At 47.4% G+C, this 19,189-nt stretch overlaps 1 protein-coding gene across 3 annotated transcripts in view; it reads left to right on the top strand.

Annotated features, from left to right (window-relative positions):
* Positions 1-19,189, top strand: part of PLXNA4 (plexin A4) — a 505,817-nt gene that overhangs the window by 24,406 nt on the left and 462,222 nt on the right. For all 3 annotated transcript variants that reach the window (XM_064703091.1, XM_064703090.1, XM_064703092.1), the window contains exon 2: positions 11,720-12,983. In XM_064703091.1, the coding sequence (XP_064559161.1) occupies positions 11,805-12,983 (1,179 nt within the window). In that variant the 5' untranslated portion in view covers positions 11,720-11,804. The remainder of the gene's footprint in view (positions 1-11,719; positions 12,984-19,189) is intronic.

Here is a 19,189-nt window from a genome sequence, read left to right as displayed (position 1 = left end):
GTAAATTGGGACATCACGGCACGGTGGTGGGACAGCTGTCAGGCTGCTTTTTATTTTTTCTTTTCCCTTGAAATACTCCCAAAGCTGCAGCTTATCAGGGCTTGTGTCCACAGTGCCTCATTACAGCTCTCAGCACAGAGAGTCCTTCCCCAGTGCTGCTGCTGGGCTGGAAATTGGGTCTCAGCTGGAAGCCTCTGCTTGGAAAACGTGGGGCTCTCCATCAGTGCTGTCCCTGCGCCTCCCTTTTGGCTCAGGAGCAGCTCAGCTGCCCTTCAGCCTGCTCAAAACATCCAAGTCAAGTGGGGACAGAAGTTTTAAGGTTTTTTTTTAACCAGAATGCTCTGAGGGGAAGTGTCTGAAGAGGGCAGATCTTGTTTGGTGTGATCTTGGGTGTTTCTTGCTCTGGATGCAGCAGCTGTGCTGTGCCCTGGTTCATTCTGAACATCACAAAAAGTACTGTTATGCCAGAATGGTTTAAAATGATAAACAATTGTAATGCAGTTTTTATGGGGTTTGTAAGGGAAAGCCAAGAATAGCATGCAGGAAATTAGCATTAGTTTAAAAAACGTCTATTTGGTGCTGTATTATTTGTGAAGGAGAGGTCATGCTCTGTAGCAATCTCATATCTGCAGAAGATGCCTGGAATTTGGTGAGCTTTGGGGCAGAAATATGGACTTTTTATCCTTCTGACACCCCTTCAAGAGCTCTTTCCAAGCCCTTGGAGGCAGCAGGAATAGATTACTTCAGCTGACACGTGCAAGTTTTGAATGTCCAGACTGGGACCTAATTGCCCTGGGTGCTACAAGATGAAAAAAAAGATTCACCTGACCTCATCTGACCTGCAGGAGGGCTGAAAGACAGGGAGCAGTTGGTGGAAGAGCTGTCATGCAGAAGGCAGAGTGACAAAATGAGCAGCACATGTCTGCCCAGGAGGTTCAGGGTGCCTAAAAACCCACCCAGAAGCGTTTAGGAATTTGATCAGAGTAAGGAAGTGCAGAGCAAATAAAACAAGGAGGTATCTGAAAGTTTCTTTTTCAGAATCTCCTGTCAATATCAAAATTCTGCTAATGGTTGCAGTGAAATGCAGATTTTTTTTAGGGTTGGGAGAGCAAATGCCAGCAGCAAATGCTGCTTCCCAGGGGTGTGCTGGGCTGGGGATCTGGCTGGGATTTGGGATGGCCCAGTCACCCCTGTTTTATGGGGCTGGCTCATCTGCTCCCTGCAGCCACTCACAGGAGAAGCTGAGCATGAAGAATTTGCTGTGTCAGATCTTTTTCCCTGGCCCCATCCAGAGCTGGTGGCTGCTGCTCCAAAAGGGGCTGGATGCCTGCCATAAATGAAAGCAGGAGATTTTATGCTGAGTAAAGCATAAAGAGAGACTCTGTTCTCGCCTCTGCTGCAAACCCTGCACCACAGAAGAGAAATTATCGCACCTCTGACTCTCCCTGCCAGCAGTACAGCGCTGCTAACAGCATTTCCTTGATGTTGCCACTCCTGCTGCGTGTCCAGCCCATTTCCTGCGAGGTTTGGTGCAGTTGCAGGATTGATGGTGCTTCCCTGGGGGATCCTGGCTCTCCAGGAGCACACAGCTGTGCCCTGCATTAACCACATCAGCCTGGCCTTGTAAACTCTTCATCTGGGAGGAGTTCCCATTTGCTATGAGCCAGCAAATGCTGGTCACTGCTGACTGATGCCCATCTGGTGTGCAGAGTGCCTGATCCTGTGCAGCAAATCCACTGCTCTGCATCCCTCTGAAGCTTGGTTTCTAAACCTTATTCCCCATCCCCATCCAGGCATTGAGCAACCTGGTCTATGGAAGGTGTCCCTGCCTGTGGCAGAGGGCTGGAGCAGGATTTCGTTTAGGTCCCTTCCAACCCAAAATGTTGAGTTTTTATCTCTCTTTTTTTTTTTTTTTTTTTTTTGCCAGAGTTGGGGTTAAATGTGTGAGTTGGTATTTATTGTTGGACTCAGATGTTTATTAGTTCTTATCTATGTCACAGTCTCACAAACCATGAGTTTTACAGCACTTCAATAACAAACTAAAAATGGAGCCCCATCTCTCTCTCTACAAGGCCTTTTAAGGATAGACTGTCCAATTAAGAAATGAAACTTGAATTATTTTCACTTTTAACCCAATAACCAACCACCCATGCCCACAATGGGGAACTTTTTTGTCCAATTACACAAAACCACCCAAACCCAATGGAGAAGAAGGTGAAGAAGAAGGACCAGCCTTATGCTTTATATCTATTACTGCAGTAATAGATATACATAAACCCTATGCTTTATATCTATTACTGCAGTCTAAACCCTTAAACTCTGAGTTTCCCCCCTGTGATATCACACACTTCTGTTCAAACTGCACACCCACAATCCCAGTTCCATCATTCCATTCTGGAAGCTTCTCCAGGCCTCGGGTCAGTGCAGGGTTCTCCTGGGGGTCAGCACAGAAATCTCCAATTCTCAGCAGCCTGGGTTCCAACACCAAACCATTCTGGGATTCCCTGATCCTGCTATCATCTCTGATTTTCCCAGTCCTGTTGCTTTTACTTTTTCCCTCAGAGCACTCTGCTCCAGCTGTGTTTTGAATACATAGCAAAATCTCAGACTTTGAAGGCTGGGGATTCTCTGCTGCCTTCTTTGCCAGCGTGTTTTCCCCAGTTCCAAATATAGATCTCAGTGCTCCCACAGGCAGCTGATCAAGGTTTTGGTTTTTTCCCTTGAAGTCCCATGTTTTATCTCACAGAGATCTGGAGAGTGAAGTAGCCAGTGGCCACCAAGTCCCTGTGAATGCAGAGTGGCTCTCCCTGCCAGAAGAACAGTGAGAATTGGCTCCTGAGGGTACACACAGTGCTAATTGTGAGCATTCAGCCTGAGACAGGGGACTTGTGTCTCACAGATCCTCCCAAAATTGCCAGGCAGGGGTAAACATCCACCCACTGGCATCCAGAGCAGCATAAACTCTGCTGAAACAGCTTCAGCCAACAAGGAAACAGAACAGATGCCTGGCAGTTCATAGGGAAAGCCAGGTCACCTGTGCTAGAGCTCCCACCTGAACCAAACCCAAAATCTGATTTCTTCTGGGCTTTTTCAGAGCCCCCAAAGCCTCGAAGGGAATGTGTGAGCCTAAGCTGAGATTCTGAGGAAGGAAATGCCATTTTCCTCAAGGCTGTCCTAAAATGCTGGAAAGGATACGCGAGCAGGGGAGACCTGCTGGGATGAAACCCAGCTCATTTTCTTTTCAATATTCATCACTCCTTTAGGGGCACAGGCTGTGTTTATTCCTCTTTGTGACTAGAGCTCATCAGGGTCTCCTTCCCAGTGAATTTCTGTCCTGGTTTCTGCTGGAATAAAGTTAATTTTCTTCCTGGGATGGTGTGTTTTGGATTTGGTGTGAGAATTGTGGTGATAACACACTGATGGTTTCAGCTGCTGTTAAATAGGGTTTAAATGAATTCCAGGACTTTTCAGCTTCTCATGGCCTGACAGGGAGAAGGCTGGATGTGCACCAGGAATTGGGAAAGAACACAGCTGACCCTGAATATTAGGAATAGTCCATAAAATTATTTTTTTTTTTGCTAACCTGGTGCTGCTAACACTGTGAGAGCTGCACCTCAGTGAAATACAGCAGAGAAACTCTTAGTGCTGGGGAGAGCAGAGTGCCAGCAATGTGTGATGGCCTTGCTGGGGACAGGAATGAGACAGAAGTCAACCTGACATTGGCAATATTTCCCTTTTCTCAGTGCCTCTATGATCTCACACCCACAAAAGGTGGGATCAGCCAAGCTGGGCTCTGCTGTGACATGAAATAAGTGACCTTGGGTGCTCTTGCTACACCAGTTTGTTTGTTGGGGGGGTTTACATTTCTCCAGTTACTGTGATAAGGAGTAATTTCCATGGATTTGTCCTCAGGACACTCTCAGGAGGCTGGGAAATACCTGTGTCATGTCATTGGAAGGTTGGGTCCCTTCCAGATCTGGATATTCCATAACACCCAGCCCTGGGGACTCACATCCCTGTCTGCTCCAGAAAAGAGAGTTTAATAACTCCACTCTTTGGATTTGTAGGTTATTTCCATGACCTCAAAACTCCATTCTTGTTTCTGTGACGCTGAATATTTGTGTTCTTTCATTCAAGTCTCTGTAGCAAATTCCTGGAGGAGCAGAGGAATCATTACAAACCCCTCTGCTCTCCCAAGCACAGAGGAGCACAGCTCTGACCTGCTTTTGCTGCTAGAAAACCAAATTTGGAATGCAGGCAGAAACAACATCCACATGCAGTTTTATCACATGGGAAGAGCTGGGAAAAAAGGGAATAAAGTCCCACTCATGGCATGTGCTAATCCCATCATTTAATACTCTTCTGGCACAGACACAGGTAACAAGGTGATGGGCAGCCTCTGAGTGCCTGAGAAAAATAATCTGTGTGATGAGGGAAGGCTGTGTTGTGCCTCTGTATTTTAATTCTCTTGCAAACAAACCACTCCTGAAATAAATCCCTTTATTTGGGACAAGCTGCAGCTCCTGCAGGGATCTGTTCTTTTTGGTGAGCTCCAAAGTAAAGCTGCTCTGCTGTGGGGTGTCCCCAAAGTGAGACTTGCCCTCAGCTTGGGCAGGTTGTAAGTTCAGGGAGAAAGGATTTAGCCAAAGTTAGAATCCAGTCTTTGTTGGGGAAGCTGTTGACAATGTCCCTGTATGGGTTTTTCTTGCCATGTTGGCTCCCAAAGAAAAGCTTCTGTCCATGGTAATCAGGGTTTATTAAAGGAAACCATGAACAAAAGTCTTTAGATGAGATTAAAGGGATTGTGTAGCTGCACTTGGTGCTGAATTGCTCCGTGCTGGCTCCAGCACTTGGAGTCTGCCTCATCAGCATCTCCTGCATCCCAGGCATGAACAGCCTGTGAAAAATGCGTATTTTGTGATTGGCTTTTCACCAATATTAAAATGAATATTATATGTGTTGTGTTAGAAAGTTATGCTGTGTTAATTTTCTTAAGCAGTGTGGTAAATATAGTTTGAGGTTATAACATAAGGTTAAAATAGAAACTATGCTATGTAGGATACTTTTTTTCTAAAGAGAGGACTCACACCAAGATAGCAGCCATAGGACACCTGAATCTTTCAGAGAAAGAGAATTTATTGCTCCATTATCAGAAGAAATTAACTTCTTCCTATCTTGCTCAGCTCTGAAGATGCTGTTAGGATTAGGAGGAAGAAGCTGACACTGACCAGACAGAATCCTGTGTTTGAATGGAATTTATGCATCATGTATGAGGTGTATGAATATGCAACAGGTTATTGTTTTTAAGGGTTAATCCTCTATTGATGTGGGTCCTTTTTCGGGCTTATTTTGCCCAGAAAAGGTACCTGGACATCCGTAACTCTTTGTTCCTATTGTCTCATATTGTCCTAATCCAAATTGTCCAAAACTTTTATTACTCTAATTACATTGCTAATTTTATAACTATTTTATTACTATTAAACTTCTAAAATTTTAAAAACAAGTGATTGGCATTTTTCACAAGCCTGAGTGTGGGAAAAGTGTTGCCACATTTCTCTTCACAGAGAAAAGCAAAGCACGACTTCCCAAGAATATTTCTGAGATTCACATTCTCTGAACCTCAGAGAAAGGAAAAACAATTCTTATCATTTGCTGTGTCGTGCCAAAGTAAAATGCAATATCGAGATGGTTTACCCATAGTTATGGTGTTTTGTTTCCTTGGCCTGTTAGGGCCAAATGTGTAGCCCCACATTTCTCTTCACAGAGAAAAGCAAGGCACAATTCTTCCCAAGAATATTATCTCATTTGCTGTGCCTGTGTTTGTGCAAAAGTAGAATGCAATATGGAGATTTTTTACTCAAAGTGGTGGTGTTTTGTTTCTTTGGCCTATCAGGGCCTATCAGGGCCAGGTGTGTGTGTGTTGGGACTGTTGGGACAGTCAGGAGATTCTGTGCAGTGTGTTCAGAGATCAGTGTTTAACAGACTCAGTTTAGATGTAGTTTAATATAATATGGAATAATACAGTATAATAAAGTAATCAATTAGCCTTCTGATAAGATGGAGTCCTCCTCATCATTTCCTCCCTCGTTGGGGCCTACTCGGCACATGTATAGAAAAGCAAACACAGGAACGTGCTGCCTCATTAGCTGGGCTTCATTAACCACCCTGGCACTGCCCAGGACCCCTGGGTGCTCCTGGCTTCCCCCCAGCCAGGTGGGCAACTCACCCTGCCAGAACTTTGGGGTGCTACCAGGCCCCGTCCATGAGGATGTGCTGAGTTTTCCCACCCTCCCTTCCTCCCTCACAGAGCTGTTTTTCAGCTCATTTTGGCTGTATTCAAGTTTTAACATGTATTTTTTTGCTCTGAGCTAGACCCAGAGTGGGATTGCTTCTATGGCTTTCTGTATCCAGGCCATTCCTGCTGACTTTGTGGTGTCCCTGCTGCCACACGTGGCCGTGGCAGGGGACCTGGTGAGGTGGCTCTGTCTGACACCTTTGATGGCAGGAGGGCTGTGTGTGTGTGTCTCTGAGGGAAATGCTGTGGTAATCACATGTTGTCTGAGCAGAGAGAGACATGGTTCTCCCAGGATTTTCCTGGGAAACTGTGAGAAGCTGTGGGAAACTCGGAGAGAAGGATTCAAACAATTATTATCTCTTTCTGTAAAAATATATATTAAAACAATATAAATATAAATATAAATATAGGGGGTTTTAACAGATATTTGGTTTTTTTATAGATACGCTTCTCCAGAGTGTGCTGTTCATAGATCACCAATAGGTGAGAGAAGATTCCTCTCACCAAGGCCGATCAGGTCTTAGGTCCACCATTGTTTCTATAAGAATTGTAGATTTCTAATAAGGTGTCTTTTCATGCTCTCTGAGGATGGAGTCTCTGTATCACCTCTGTCCCTGATACCCCTTTGGTGGTAAAATGCTCTTATGTTCACCCAGTGATGTGTTCCTTTCAGGAGCTGTCACTGGAGTGGGGTGGATTTGTCTCAGACTCCAGTTTAGGGACATGACTGTGGATTTTGTGAGATTGTCAATCAAAACCCAGCTCTCTCTTTCCCCTCTCCCTGCACACTTCCTCCCGAGTCCTTCCCTCTCTCTCAGTTGACAGATCAGTCCTTTGTGTCCTCTTTATTCCTGATTTATTCCTACTTCCTCAGGCATAACTCATCCTTGACTTTGTCCCCTTGCACGCTGCTGCATTTCGAGGATGTATTCATCATTCCCTAAATTTCCCATCTAATAATCAGACTTAAAAGACATTTGGAGTGTTTCTTCCTCTGAGACTCTTTCACATCCAAGCTGCTCTTGCCCAGAATCCCATCTATTTACCACAGAGTTTCATGTTCTGGAATCTTGGGATTGTGTCCTGGAGATCCCTGAGCAGATCTAAACTGCAACCTTTAACTCAGTGGTCTCAAACCTTTGCTGGAAATGCTCAATAACAACAAAATAAAAGTAACCAGGCTGTGGAGTAGCACCATAACTTGTTTTTCTCCAGGGGGAAACCAGTATTTAAACCAAACTCTGGGAGTTCAAGGCACCTTCTGGGCAATGTGTTGTTTGCAAGCCATAAAGTTGTGATTCCATGGGCAGGACAGTGGTGTGAAACCTCTGAAGCAGCTGTGTGAAACAGCTGGATTTGCTCTGTGACCTTCCCAGGGACCTTGGGTGTGCTGATGGAGAGGTGATGTGGCAGGAGCCACGTTGAGGAGTGACCTGGCCTCACACAGGAGCCCTGTGTGGTGGCTCATGGCATTCCTGCTGGCCACAACCTCAGTGGAAAAGGCACTTTGGGTTTATTTTGGAAACAGCCAGCTCAGAGCCCAAGTCCAGCCCTTGCTGGCTGTGGCTTTTTGTTTATTTGCTTTGTTTTTAGAATATAATTACTCTCTTGTAGTCTCTGCATGTCCATGGCAGTGATTATTGCCTTCCCAGCTGCTGTGATTCCTGCCATCCAGACACAGGGAAAAAAACCCATCCACATCCCCCATTCTTCTTGGTGCATCCTCTGAGGTCTTGTACAAACCCTGCTGTATTCTGCAGGCTAAACATCCAGGCCTCCTTGCCCCTGACCTCTGCTGGTATTTATTAATTAAGCCAAATTATAAATTATGAGGCTCCAGGACTGACTGGGGCTCCAGGACAGAGGGTACAGCAGGAGCAGATGGGAGAGGAGAGAGTGCCAGCAGCAAGCAGAGAGAAAATCCTGCTCCTAGGGTCACTCAGATGGCTGCTGGAAGATGGCAAAACAGCCCCAGGCTCTCCCTGCTTTGTCCCAAAAAGCTGCTCCTGGTGCTCTCAGGCTGCTGATGCTCCTTCCTCTGCAGGTGAACTTCCTCCCCTGTGAGGTTCAGTGTTTTGGAAAGCATCCTTGCCTGCTGTAAAGCCTTCCTGGAGTTTCTCACTGGAGTCTCTCTGGTTTCCAGATCAAATTTGCTGTGTTTTCACAGAATGGTTTGGGTTGGAAGTGATCTAGCAAGGTTCTCCTCACCACTCCTTTCTCCTGTGAGTGATAGCCTGACCTCAAATCAATTCTCACCTGCATGGGCCTTGAAGAATTTATGTCTGGAGCCTGTCTCTTCTCATTTTGTGTTGGCTGTTTGTTTTAGTGGGCAGATTTTATCCCATTTTTGCAGGGGCTGTGATGAATTTTGGACAGAGGGGCTGCTCGTTATCAGTTTTGGGATTGCTGCAGTTCCCGTTTCCCTGCCCTGCAGCTCTGCTGATTCTGTAGAGCAAAATACAGTAAAATACAGCAAAATACAGAAACTCCTTCCTGGAGTTTCTCACTGGAGTCTCTCTGGTCTCCAGATCAAATTTGCTGTCTTTTCCTGCAGGGATCACAGAAGGGTTTGGGTTGGAAGGGATCTACCAAGGTTCTCATCATTCCTTTCCTCTGTAAGTGATAGCCTGACCTCAAATCAATTCTCACCTGCATGGACCTTGAAGAATTTCTGTCTGGAGCCTGTCTCTTCTCATTTTGTGTTGACTGTTTGTTTTAATGGGCAGATTTTATCCCATTTTTGCAGGTGCTGTGATGAATTTTGGACAGAAGGGCTGCTCAGGATCAGCATTGAGATTGCAGCAGTTCTCATTTTCCTGCAGCTCTGCTGACTCTGCAGAGCAAAATACAGTAAAGTAGAGGGGTAAAACAGGTACCTTTTTAGTACTTGAAAAGAATAATTTCTCCCTAGATCTGCCTAGCTCCTGATCAAACCAGTGCCTGTTAGAAAGGTGGATCATAACTCATCAGTGACGGGAGCTGGTGTTCAGGGTCGCCACGTGATGCTTCTGAACACAGGGCTCAAACAGGGACAGCTTCCCTCTTCTGCTGCTCCCTCAAGGATGGGCCCTTTTGAAGGAGGAATGGTTGTGGGGGGAGAGCTCATCCCACCACTGCTCTATCCGTCATTATAAAGGTTATTAACAGCCTACGTGACCAGCCTGCCTATCCCTGCAGAGCCAGTCCTGCAAACTCTGCACTATAAGCTTGGTTTTATTAAATATTTGCTTGACCAGAGAGGCAAAGCAGAACAGGGTAAACATGACTAAAGCAAATGTGGGCTGACCTTTGTCCATCATCCCTGCAATGCCTGCGGCTGCTGCAGCAGGGAGGGCAGCAGGAGGTGAAGGTGATGCTACAACAGACTGGGAATTCTGGCTGCTGTGAGAGAATTTTGAAATATTTGTGGTGGCATAAAAGTGGTGGCTGCTCTACAAGCCCAGACTTACCCTTTCCACTATCAGATCTTGTGGTGTTGTGAGGTCCCCAGGACGAGGTGAAAGATGAGAATTCAATTCCATGTTCTCAGAAGGCTGATTTATTATTTTATGATATTATATTAAAAGAAATTATATACTAAAAATATACTAAAGGAAAAAAATACATCAGAAGGCTAAACAAGAAAGATAATCAAAGCTCATGACTGACTACTCAGCCTGACATAGCTGATGGTGTTTGGTCATTAATTAAAAACAATTCACATGGAACCAATCAAAGATGCACCTGTTGGTAAACAACCTCCAGACCACATTCCAAAGCAATCAGATAATTATTGTTTACATTTATTTTCTGAGGCTTCTCAGCTTCTCAGGAGAAAAATCCTGGCAAAGGGATTTTTCAGAAAATATCATGGTGACAGGATCTAATCAGCCTATGGGTCAAAGGAATGTGGGATTTATTCTCCCTTTTATTTTCTGAAGTAGATTTTTCTGTTTTGCCAGCATTAGCAGAGCTGCAGAGATCTGAAAAAGCTGCACATCCAGGCCTGTGTCACTGTCACATCTTCCTCCCTGCTGGGATCTGCATGCAGGGATTTTTTCCTTGCCTCCTACTTGTGCCAGCCTGGCTGTCATCACTGATGACACCCCTGATTTCAGCAAAGTCACTCTGTGACAGAGGGGCTGGGACACGGCGGGAGTGGGGCTGTGTTTGGCTTGTGCCCTCTCTAAAATCAAGAGCAGCTTTGTGAAGTTCTGATCTGGATGACAGAGAGATGAAGGGCCTGGCCACCAGGTTTGTGTGGTCAGCCCTCAGTGAGGAGCTTGGCTGGTGAGGCCTGAGCTGGTAGAACTCCATGTCCCACATGCTCTGTGAGGCCATGAAGGGGTAAAGCTGCTCTTAGTACAGAAGCAACCTAAAAAGTGAAGGAAAAGGAAGCAGATGGATGCGCTGAGTAGGAAGAGGTGTTTCCATGGGGCTTGGTGATGTGCCCACCAAATGTTTGAATCCCACATTGCTCCCACCACCACGGTCAAAACCTGGGAGATTTTAAGGGACTGGGTGGTGCAAGGAAAGCCTCTTCCCTCTCTTTGGAAAGGTACCAGGGTGGTTCTTGGGTCATTGTTTTTCCTACTTCACGGTGCTTTAGGCTTTAACACTGCTGGTAGATAAGTCTCAGTCAGCTGAGATCCCCAGGAGAGCTGGATCTCTTTTAGATGATGTTCACTTGGCTGTGAATTGGGTGGAGAGTGGTTTGTGGTGAGAGCCCAGGGCAGAGAGGACACCCAGTGCCCCTTTTGGTCCCAGCCCTTTGCAGATGTGGCAGTGACAGCTGGCACACCTCAACCCCTGGGTCTGTACTGCAGGCTGGGCTGGTGTGAGGCAGCTTTGATCTGGATTCACAGAGCTCCTGCTCAAACAGAGCTGTTCTGGGCTGGGATCTCCCTGAAAGGATGTTAATGTCACACCAGAGTTGGCTCCTTCCTGGCAAACTTCAAGGGCGGCAGGAGAGCTCAGCATCCATCTGGCCCCATCCCTGCAGGCAGATCCCTGACCTTCTCCAGGCTTCAGTGCCTCATCCAGAAGAGCAGGACAATAATCCTTCTCCAGTTCTGGCGTCTCAGATAGCAAATTCACAGCTGGGCTGGTGCTGGCAGTGCAGGCAGCAATGCTGGGTGATGTTTTTACCATTACCCTTCTGCACTTGCAGTCAATATTTGTGCTGCACCGTGGGGCACGTGGCTGTGTAATGGAGAGGGAAACGGTGCTGATTTATTACTCTGCTGTGTGATTTCTGCTTTTTCTCCCAGCATCTTTTCTGTCAGGAGGGTTCCCTTTGTGCTGGTTTTAAGTAGAGAGCTCAGAGTGGAGAAAGGGAGGATTAGCAATTAAATACGCTCTGATGATGGCATGGTTGTGAAGGAGGGAGGAGGAAGGAATACTCCATAGTAATGTACTTTTGTTTTCTTTTTTCTCTGCTTGTAGGACAGAATTTGCCAGGGAATTGGCGTTTTGAGGAGTTTTACAGCTTCTAATCCTTGTTGCCTTGGGAATACAAACCTCTCTAATCATGTCGCCGGCCATGTGGAAATGGACTTGCCTGGTTTCCCACCTCCTGCTGTCCACCACAGTGTCACCTCTGGGCAGACAGCAGCCACCCCATCCAAAGAGGCCCTTCATCACCTTCACTGCAGAGCAAGCAGAGGGAAACTTCAACCACTTGGTGGTGGACGAAAGGACTGGGCACATTTACTTGGGGGCTGTCAACAGGATCTACAAACTCTCCAGTGACCTGAAGGTCCTGGTGACCCACGAGACTGGTCCTGACGATGACAATCCCAAGTGTTATCCTCCCAGGATAGTCCAAACCTGCAACGAACCCTTGACGCCCACCAACAACATAAACAAAATGCTCCTCATAGACTACAAGGAGAATCGATTGATAGCCTGTGGGAGTCTGTACCAGGGCATCTGCAAGCTCCTGAGGCTGGATGACCTTTTCAAGCTGGGAGAGCCCTTCCACAAGAAGGAGCATTACCTCTCTGGGGTGAACGAGAGTGGCTCTGTTTTTGGAGTCATTGTTTCTTACAGCAACATGGACGACAAGCTGTTCATCGCCACGGCCGTGGACGGCAAGCCGGAGTATTTCCCCACCATCTCCAGCAGGAAGCTCACCAAGAACTCCGAGGCTGATGGGATGTTTGCATATGTCTTTCACGACGAGTTTGTGGCCTCCATGATCAAGATCCCCTCAGACACCTTTACCATCATCCCCGACTTTGATATCTACTACATCTATGGCTTCAGCAGTGGGAACTTTGTCTACTTCCTGACTCTGCAGCCTGAGATGATCTCCCCACCCGGCTCCACCACGAAGGAGCAGGTTTATACCTCCAAGCTGGTGAGGCTTTGTAAGGAGGACACGGCCTTCAACTCCTACGTGGAGGTGCCCATTGGCTGTGAGAAGAACGGGGTGGAATATCGATTGCTGCAGGCTGCCTACTTGTCCAAGGCTGGAGCCATCCTGGCCAGGTCTCTGGGGGTTGGCCCTGAGGATGATATCCTCTTCACAGTCTTCTCCAAGGGGCAGAAAAGGAAGATGAAGTCCTTGGATGAGTCTGCTCTTTGCATCTTTGTCCTGAAGAACATCAACGACCGCATCAAGGACAGGCTTCAGTCCTGCTACAGGGGAGAGGGGACCTTAGATCTGGCTTGGCTCAAGGTCAAGGACATTCCCTGTAGCAGCGCGGTAAGTGAGCCCCTGAGCACCCCTTTGCCGTCCTCACCTGTCAATAGGTCTTGTCTTCTGATAACCAACAGGTCTTGTCTTCAAATAATCAACAGGTCTTGTCTTCAAATAACCAACAGGTCTTGTCTTCTGATAACCAACAGGTCTTGTCTTCACATAACCAACCCTAAAGCAGAGACCAAGGAGCTGAGACTGCCTTGTCCCAGTGCTGGCTCTGCCTCCAGCTTACCACATCACCCATTTTAACCAGTTCATCCCCCCATTTAGCTCAGGGATAAGCTGGTGAAGGTATCAGAACAAGCAAAAATTCTGTTTGCTCATGAGCTAAACCAAGGAGCCTTGGAATATTTGGGAGGAATATGCCTGTTGTAGTTACTTCATTGTGAATCCTTGCCCCACTGCCTTGTCCCAGTGCTGGCTCTGCCCCTATCTCACCACACTACCCAATTTAACCAGTTCATCCCCCCATTTAGCTCAGGGATAAGCTGGTGAAGGTATCAGAACAAGCAGAAATTCTGTGTTTGCTGATGAGCTAAAGCAAGGGGCCTTGGAATATTTGGGAGGAATATACCTGTTGTAGTTACTTCATGGTGCAAATCCTTGTCCCAGTGCTGGCTCTGCCTCCAGCTCACCACACCACCCAATTTAACCCGTTCACGCCCCAATTAGCTCATGGACAAGCTGGTGAAGGTTACTTCATGGTGCAAATCACAGGGGTGAAATCACTTAGACCCAGGTGCACTCTCAGCTCAAACCTAAACCAAAACAAGACCTAGAAATGTCACAGCTTGTGCCAGTTTCTGTGTGTGCTGGTGTCCTTTTGCTTCCCTGGGCTGTAGCTGGGGCAGGATTTATTCAGGGGACTTTCTGAAGCCAGGGCTTCATTTCATCCAGGGCTGAGAGCACTGGCCATTAACCATCAAAGCCCCTCGCCTTCCGGTCTCCAGCCAGCTCTGCACTGAGAAATTAAGGCCTGGCTGCAGATCAAGGATTAAACACTGCAAGATTTAAGGGCAGGATTGGGGAAGAGGCTGGTCTGTCTGACCTACAAATGGTCTGAAGAAATTGCCTCGGTTTATTCTGAGTGCCACTGCAGGAATGTGCACAGGGCTGGCTTTGATGGCAGGCGCAGACAGGGGCATTACAGCCCAGGGCTGCAGGAGCTGCTCCCCAGGCTTTGATTGCTACCCTTAATGAGCTCTTTCAAGTGAGAGGCCAGTTCCAGTCTGAGCAAAGGGAAGAGGGAGAAATGCCAGAGTGCTTTCCTGCCCCAACATCTCCAGGCAGGCAGTGCTCAGGATATGGGATTGCTCCTTGGTGCTCAAGCCTTGGTTGCTGGGGGGTTCTCCTGATGCTCCAAGGATGGCCCATGAGGAATGTGGATGGCAGTCTCATTGCAAGGACACTGCTCCTGCCTTACTCTGCCCTAATTCCCCTTTACACCCCTCAGTGTCCTTGCTTGACCTTGCCCTGCTCTCATTCTCCCACACCACAGGGACAAATCCTTGATTTCAGCTGGGATCTCCTCTGCCTAGACCCTCAAATCTCCCTGTGGAGCATTGCACAGGGAGAAAGGCTGTGCCCAAATCTGGCTTTGATTTTTTTGTTTAGCCTCAAGGCCTGTGCACATTCAAAGAGCTGCCTTTAGATTTAAGCTGGGAGCTTCCCACTGGAGTTTCCTTCCTGGGCTCTTAAGCCTCTCCATGCATTTGCATATTTGCTCTGCTTGTACTCCACACTAACGTCTGCAGTGCTGGACCTCTCCAATTAGGAGGCTTGAAACCTCTCAGTCCTGCTTTTTGTAGCTTTAGACAGGAGCAAAAAAGGCCATGGGGTGAGTCCCAAACCAAGAAAACTGGTGTCAGACTGAGCAGGGACAGGAGTGCAGAGCTTAGAGAGAGGACACGGTGGGAAAAAGTGTCGGAGCATATTTATGAGTGTACATCTTCACTGTGAATCAGAGGCACTGCAAAAGGACCTGGAGATGCTTGAATTAAAAGCAGCAAGTCTGAAGTGTGTAACTAAGTAGGCTGAACTCTCCTTAAATGAGCCTGCTTAGAGCTGCTGGCAAGCCCTGCCTGAGATCAGCTGTGCTGCCTGAGGGAGGAGGTATTAGTGACTTGGCTGCTGAAAGGGGCTGCAGAGTCCAGCTGCTAAGCTTGGAAAATATTTGATGGTTGGTGAAGTGTTTTGGAGGCTGGATGTGTGTCTGTGAGAGCCTGCTCTCCTCTGCTGGTGTCCTGCTTGCCAGCCAAGCCCCAGCGCTGCTGCTCAGCCACTCACACACGTGTTAGAGGCAGCTCTAAAAGCAATCACTGAGCCATCAGTGAGCCTTGCCCTGCCTTTGTGGTGTGTCAAATGTTTCTCTGCTGGTGCAAACAGAGCCTTAACCTGCCTATGGTCCAGGCTGGAACTGAATTTCAGCTTTGCTGGTAGCTAAAATCCTGTATGAGAACAGGCCCAGTGGTGGGCACTGAGCATTCCAAAGGGACAGAGGAGAGATTTGGATTTGGTGTTAGGGAGAAATTCTTTACACAAAGGGTACTGAGGCATTGGAACAGCTTGCCCAGAGAAGCTGTGGCTGTCCTGGATCCCTGGAATGTCCAAGGCCAGGTTGGATGGGGCTTGGGGCAATCTGGGATTCCCAAACCCCAGTGGAAGGTGTCCCTGCCCATGGCAGGGGTGGCACCGGATGACCTTTAAGATCCTTTTCAACCCAAGCTATTCTGTAATTCTTTGTAGGACTGAGGAGCTGCTTTCACTGCTCTGTCCTTGCCTATCAAGGCACCAACTTGTTTTAGTAACAAACATTCTTCTAATTTTTCTAGTATTTCTAACACGGCAATAAGTGGCTCAAGGGGGATTCACATGACAGGATACTTCTGCTCCTGTCTTGGTGTAATCCTTGCTCAATCTATTTCACGGCTAGAGAAACTTTCAGAAACCTCCTGGGGACCATTCCCAGCACAACTCTGCACGCAAATAATTCCAGGGATGTGGGGGAACAATGCTCTGGTCCCCAGCAGCAGATTCTGTAGCTCCCATGGTCAGGCAGCTTGGTTACATCTGGAGCTGAGAGAGTTGAGGTCAGGAAAGACCTTGGCTGGACAAACTTTGTCTCATGGTCAGTGTTCAGCAGGAGGCATTGAGTCCCCAGATGTCCTGCAGGGTTGGATGTCCTGGAGGCTTGTTCCAGTTTGGTTTGCAAAGGTCAAGGCAAAGACAAAACCAAAAAATATTCTGTGATGAGCCTGTGGTTGTCCCCAAGTCCCTGTTGTAGATGTCGGCAGTGTGGTAGCAGAATTTCTAGAGTGGGAAAGGTGAAAGTCCAGTGATAAATGGAGAATCCTCAGTGTTCATTCTTCTCCCATCTCTGTGTTACAGCTGTCCTCCCATTCATCTTCAGCATAAATCGAAAAAAAAAATGACAGATTTTTATGTCTGGGCAGTTGATTTGCAAATTGGTGATGTTCACTCAGGTGATGAATAGTCTCAGGTAATACCTCTCTGCAAAAGCAGGATAATAGCTGATATTTAAGCAGTACACTTGACCCCAAATGCTTAGAAATTCATATAATCAGAGAAAAACGAGGCTGGGAAAAAAAGGATTCTTCTGAGGTCATCTGATTTGCCCTTCTGCCCTACTTATAACGCTTCTGACAGATGTTTGTCTCACCTGTTCTTAACCTCTGGCTATGGAGATTCCTCTCTCTCCCTAAAATCTGTCTGTGCTGTGCTAAAGCTTTCCCTCATGTGGAATCTAAATCTCCTCTCTGGATGCTGAAGCCCTTCCTGCTTATACAGTCAGAGGGCACCTTCAAACCCTGTGGACATGCAGGGTGTTGGCAAAGCAGGGCTGCTCTGGAGGGGGAAAAAAAGGTTTATTAAAACAGAAAAGCAGCTTCATGTTGGGCAAAGAAGGCTGTGGTTTCAATGTCCTTCATTAATTTGCTAATGGAGCAGCCTGAGCTGGTTGAAGTTATCCCTGCTCATGACTGGATGAACTTTTGGGGTCCCTTCCAACCATTCTGGGGTTCTGTGACAGTGTTGGGAAATGCTGGATTTCTTTAAGAAAAAAAAGGGCGGAAATAAAACGCAGTTGAGAGGAGGATGAAGATGTAAATGTGTAATTTCTGTACAGGAGTTGATCATTGGGGGATTTGTTGATTGCCATTACAATGAAATAAGATTAATGGGTGCATTTTGAAGCCTGGTGGGAGTTCCACTCCTGGGATGCTCAGCAGAGGAAGCAAGGGAGCATTCTCCTGTACCCTGGGGACCAAGCAGGTGAAAGCCGTGAGACAAAAAGTGGATGAAGAAGAGGAGGGTACTGGAGACTGACCCCAAAGCAGCCTGAGGGTGTCAGGGCTGTGGGGAGAGCAGAGGAGCAGGGATCCTGCTGGAACTTTGGCTGGCAATGAAGTCCCAAACCTGGGGTGCTGCTGGTGTGTGACCCTGGCTGATAGCTCAGGAGCTGCTCACATCCCAGGGCTGCTCTTCTGGCTGATCCTGACTCCTCCTCATCCTCATCCTCATCCTCATCCTCACCCTCCTCCCAGCCTAAGAGACTCCAGTCCCTGCCATGGAAAGCTGTCACCTCCACCACTGCAGCTTCCACCAATATCTATCTGCCCAAGATAATCAAAATGTCAGTCCCCAACTCCTGCCTGGCCTCTGCCTTTTGCTGGTGTTTTCCTTTCCTTTTGGCAGGAAATGGGGTTTGACTGTTTAAATCGCTGCATTCAGTCTCTTCCTGTTTTTCATGGCAGCGCTGTCACTTGGGGGAGAACAGAAATGTTTTCAGAGCTCACTGGCCAACAAAAGCCCTTGTGTGAAGAGCTGGGCAATATTTTCCCAACACTTTGCTAGCAGAAGTGGATGTTTGGGTCCCAAGCCATTGTCTGACGAGTGACTTGGCTGTGAAGGCTTCCTGTGGCTGTTGGTAACTCCCCAAAACCTCTTTGCAGATGCTGCAGGGGAAATCTCTGAGAGTCCTGCACCATCTCCATGCATTTGTTCCTCAAATGGGCTCCTCCTGCTCTCTCCTGCTTTCCCTACATCCCCTGTCCATCCCTGCTGTTGTCACAGGGTTTAGCTGCATTCAGGAGGAGTTTTGGGATTAGTTTTTGGATTTGGTCATGTTTGGAGGCCAGCTGGGTGCACATATATTTTTCTTTGGCAGCATTGGGATGAGCACTGCCTGCTCCTTGGGGATCACCTTTGGGGTCCCTCCTGCTCCATCCCACCAGGTTAGGAAGGGCCATTTCCAGCTCAGGTGATGGAAAGACTTTGTGTAAGGTATGGGACAGTCAGCTTGACTCCTGGGAGGGGGAGAGATGGCTGAGATTTTGGGTTTTTCAGCCTATTTTATATTCCTCTTTCTCCCAGGGCTTCTCTTTGCAATCACCGGTGTTAACAGGGATGGCCAAGATTTTTCAGCCTGTTTCATATTCTGTTATATCAATATTCCTCTTCCTCCCAGGCTTGTGTTCACCATCCCTGGTGGTCACAGGACACAGAGCACCTCTGAGACACCAGGATGGGGAGCAGCAGCAGGCTGTTTTACAGGGGGGTTGGCTAAGGCAAAAACCCTCAATTTATGGCCCAGGGTCTCCTGGATCTTGGTGCTGTGCCCATCTGTTGCAGAAATAGGAAATATCTTCCTTGCTCTTGCATTTCTCTCTGGCATGGTGGGAAGAAGAACAGGGTCAATTAGAAAGAAGGACCAGCTGGAGCTGCTGGAAATAAGGGGTGTTTTGAGGGGAAAAAAATCACTTTACAAGCAAAAAAGCAGGAATTGCCATCCCTATCTGTCATTTTTCCCATTTCCCCTTAGAAGTGAAAGGTTGGGGGAAAGGAGTGTTGGCTTTTGGTGAGTCCTTGGGAAGAGGAAGTTGTGTAAGGAGATCCACGGGGTTTGGCAGCCCTGCCCATTTCTCCTGGCTGCACTGGTGAGTACGTGAGCCTGACTCTTTCCCAGGGGCATGGATCAATCCCAGGGATGAGTTATCAGCTTCATTTTACCTCATAGTCTCCCTATTTGCCAGCTGGGCTATCCTAAATAAATCCATGTGTGTGTCAGTGCCACTGCTGCTTGCACAACAGCACTTTTTGCTCATCCCAGTGTTGTGGTGTTGTGTCCCCAGGATGAGGTGAGAGATGAGAATCTGATTCCAAGTTCTTAGAAGGCTGATTTATTATTTTAT

Source organism: Zonotrichia leucophrys, chromosome 1A (genome assembly GCF_028769735.1).
Source record: "Zonotrichia leucophrys gambelii isolate GWCS_2022_RI chromosome 1A, RI_Zleu_2.0, whole genome shotgun sequence".
NCBI lineage: Eukaryota > Metazoa > Chordata > Aves > Passeriformes > Passerellidae > Zonotrichia > Zonotrichia leucophrys.
This window is presented reverse-complemented; position numbering and strand designations above follow the sequence as displayed.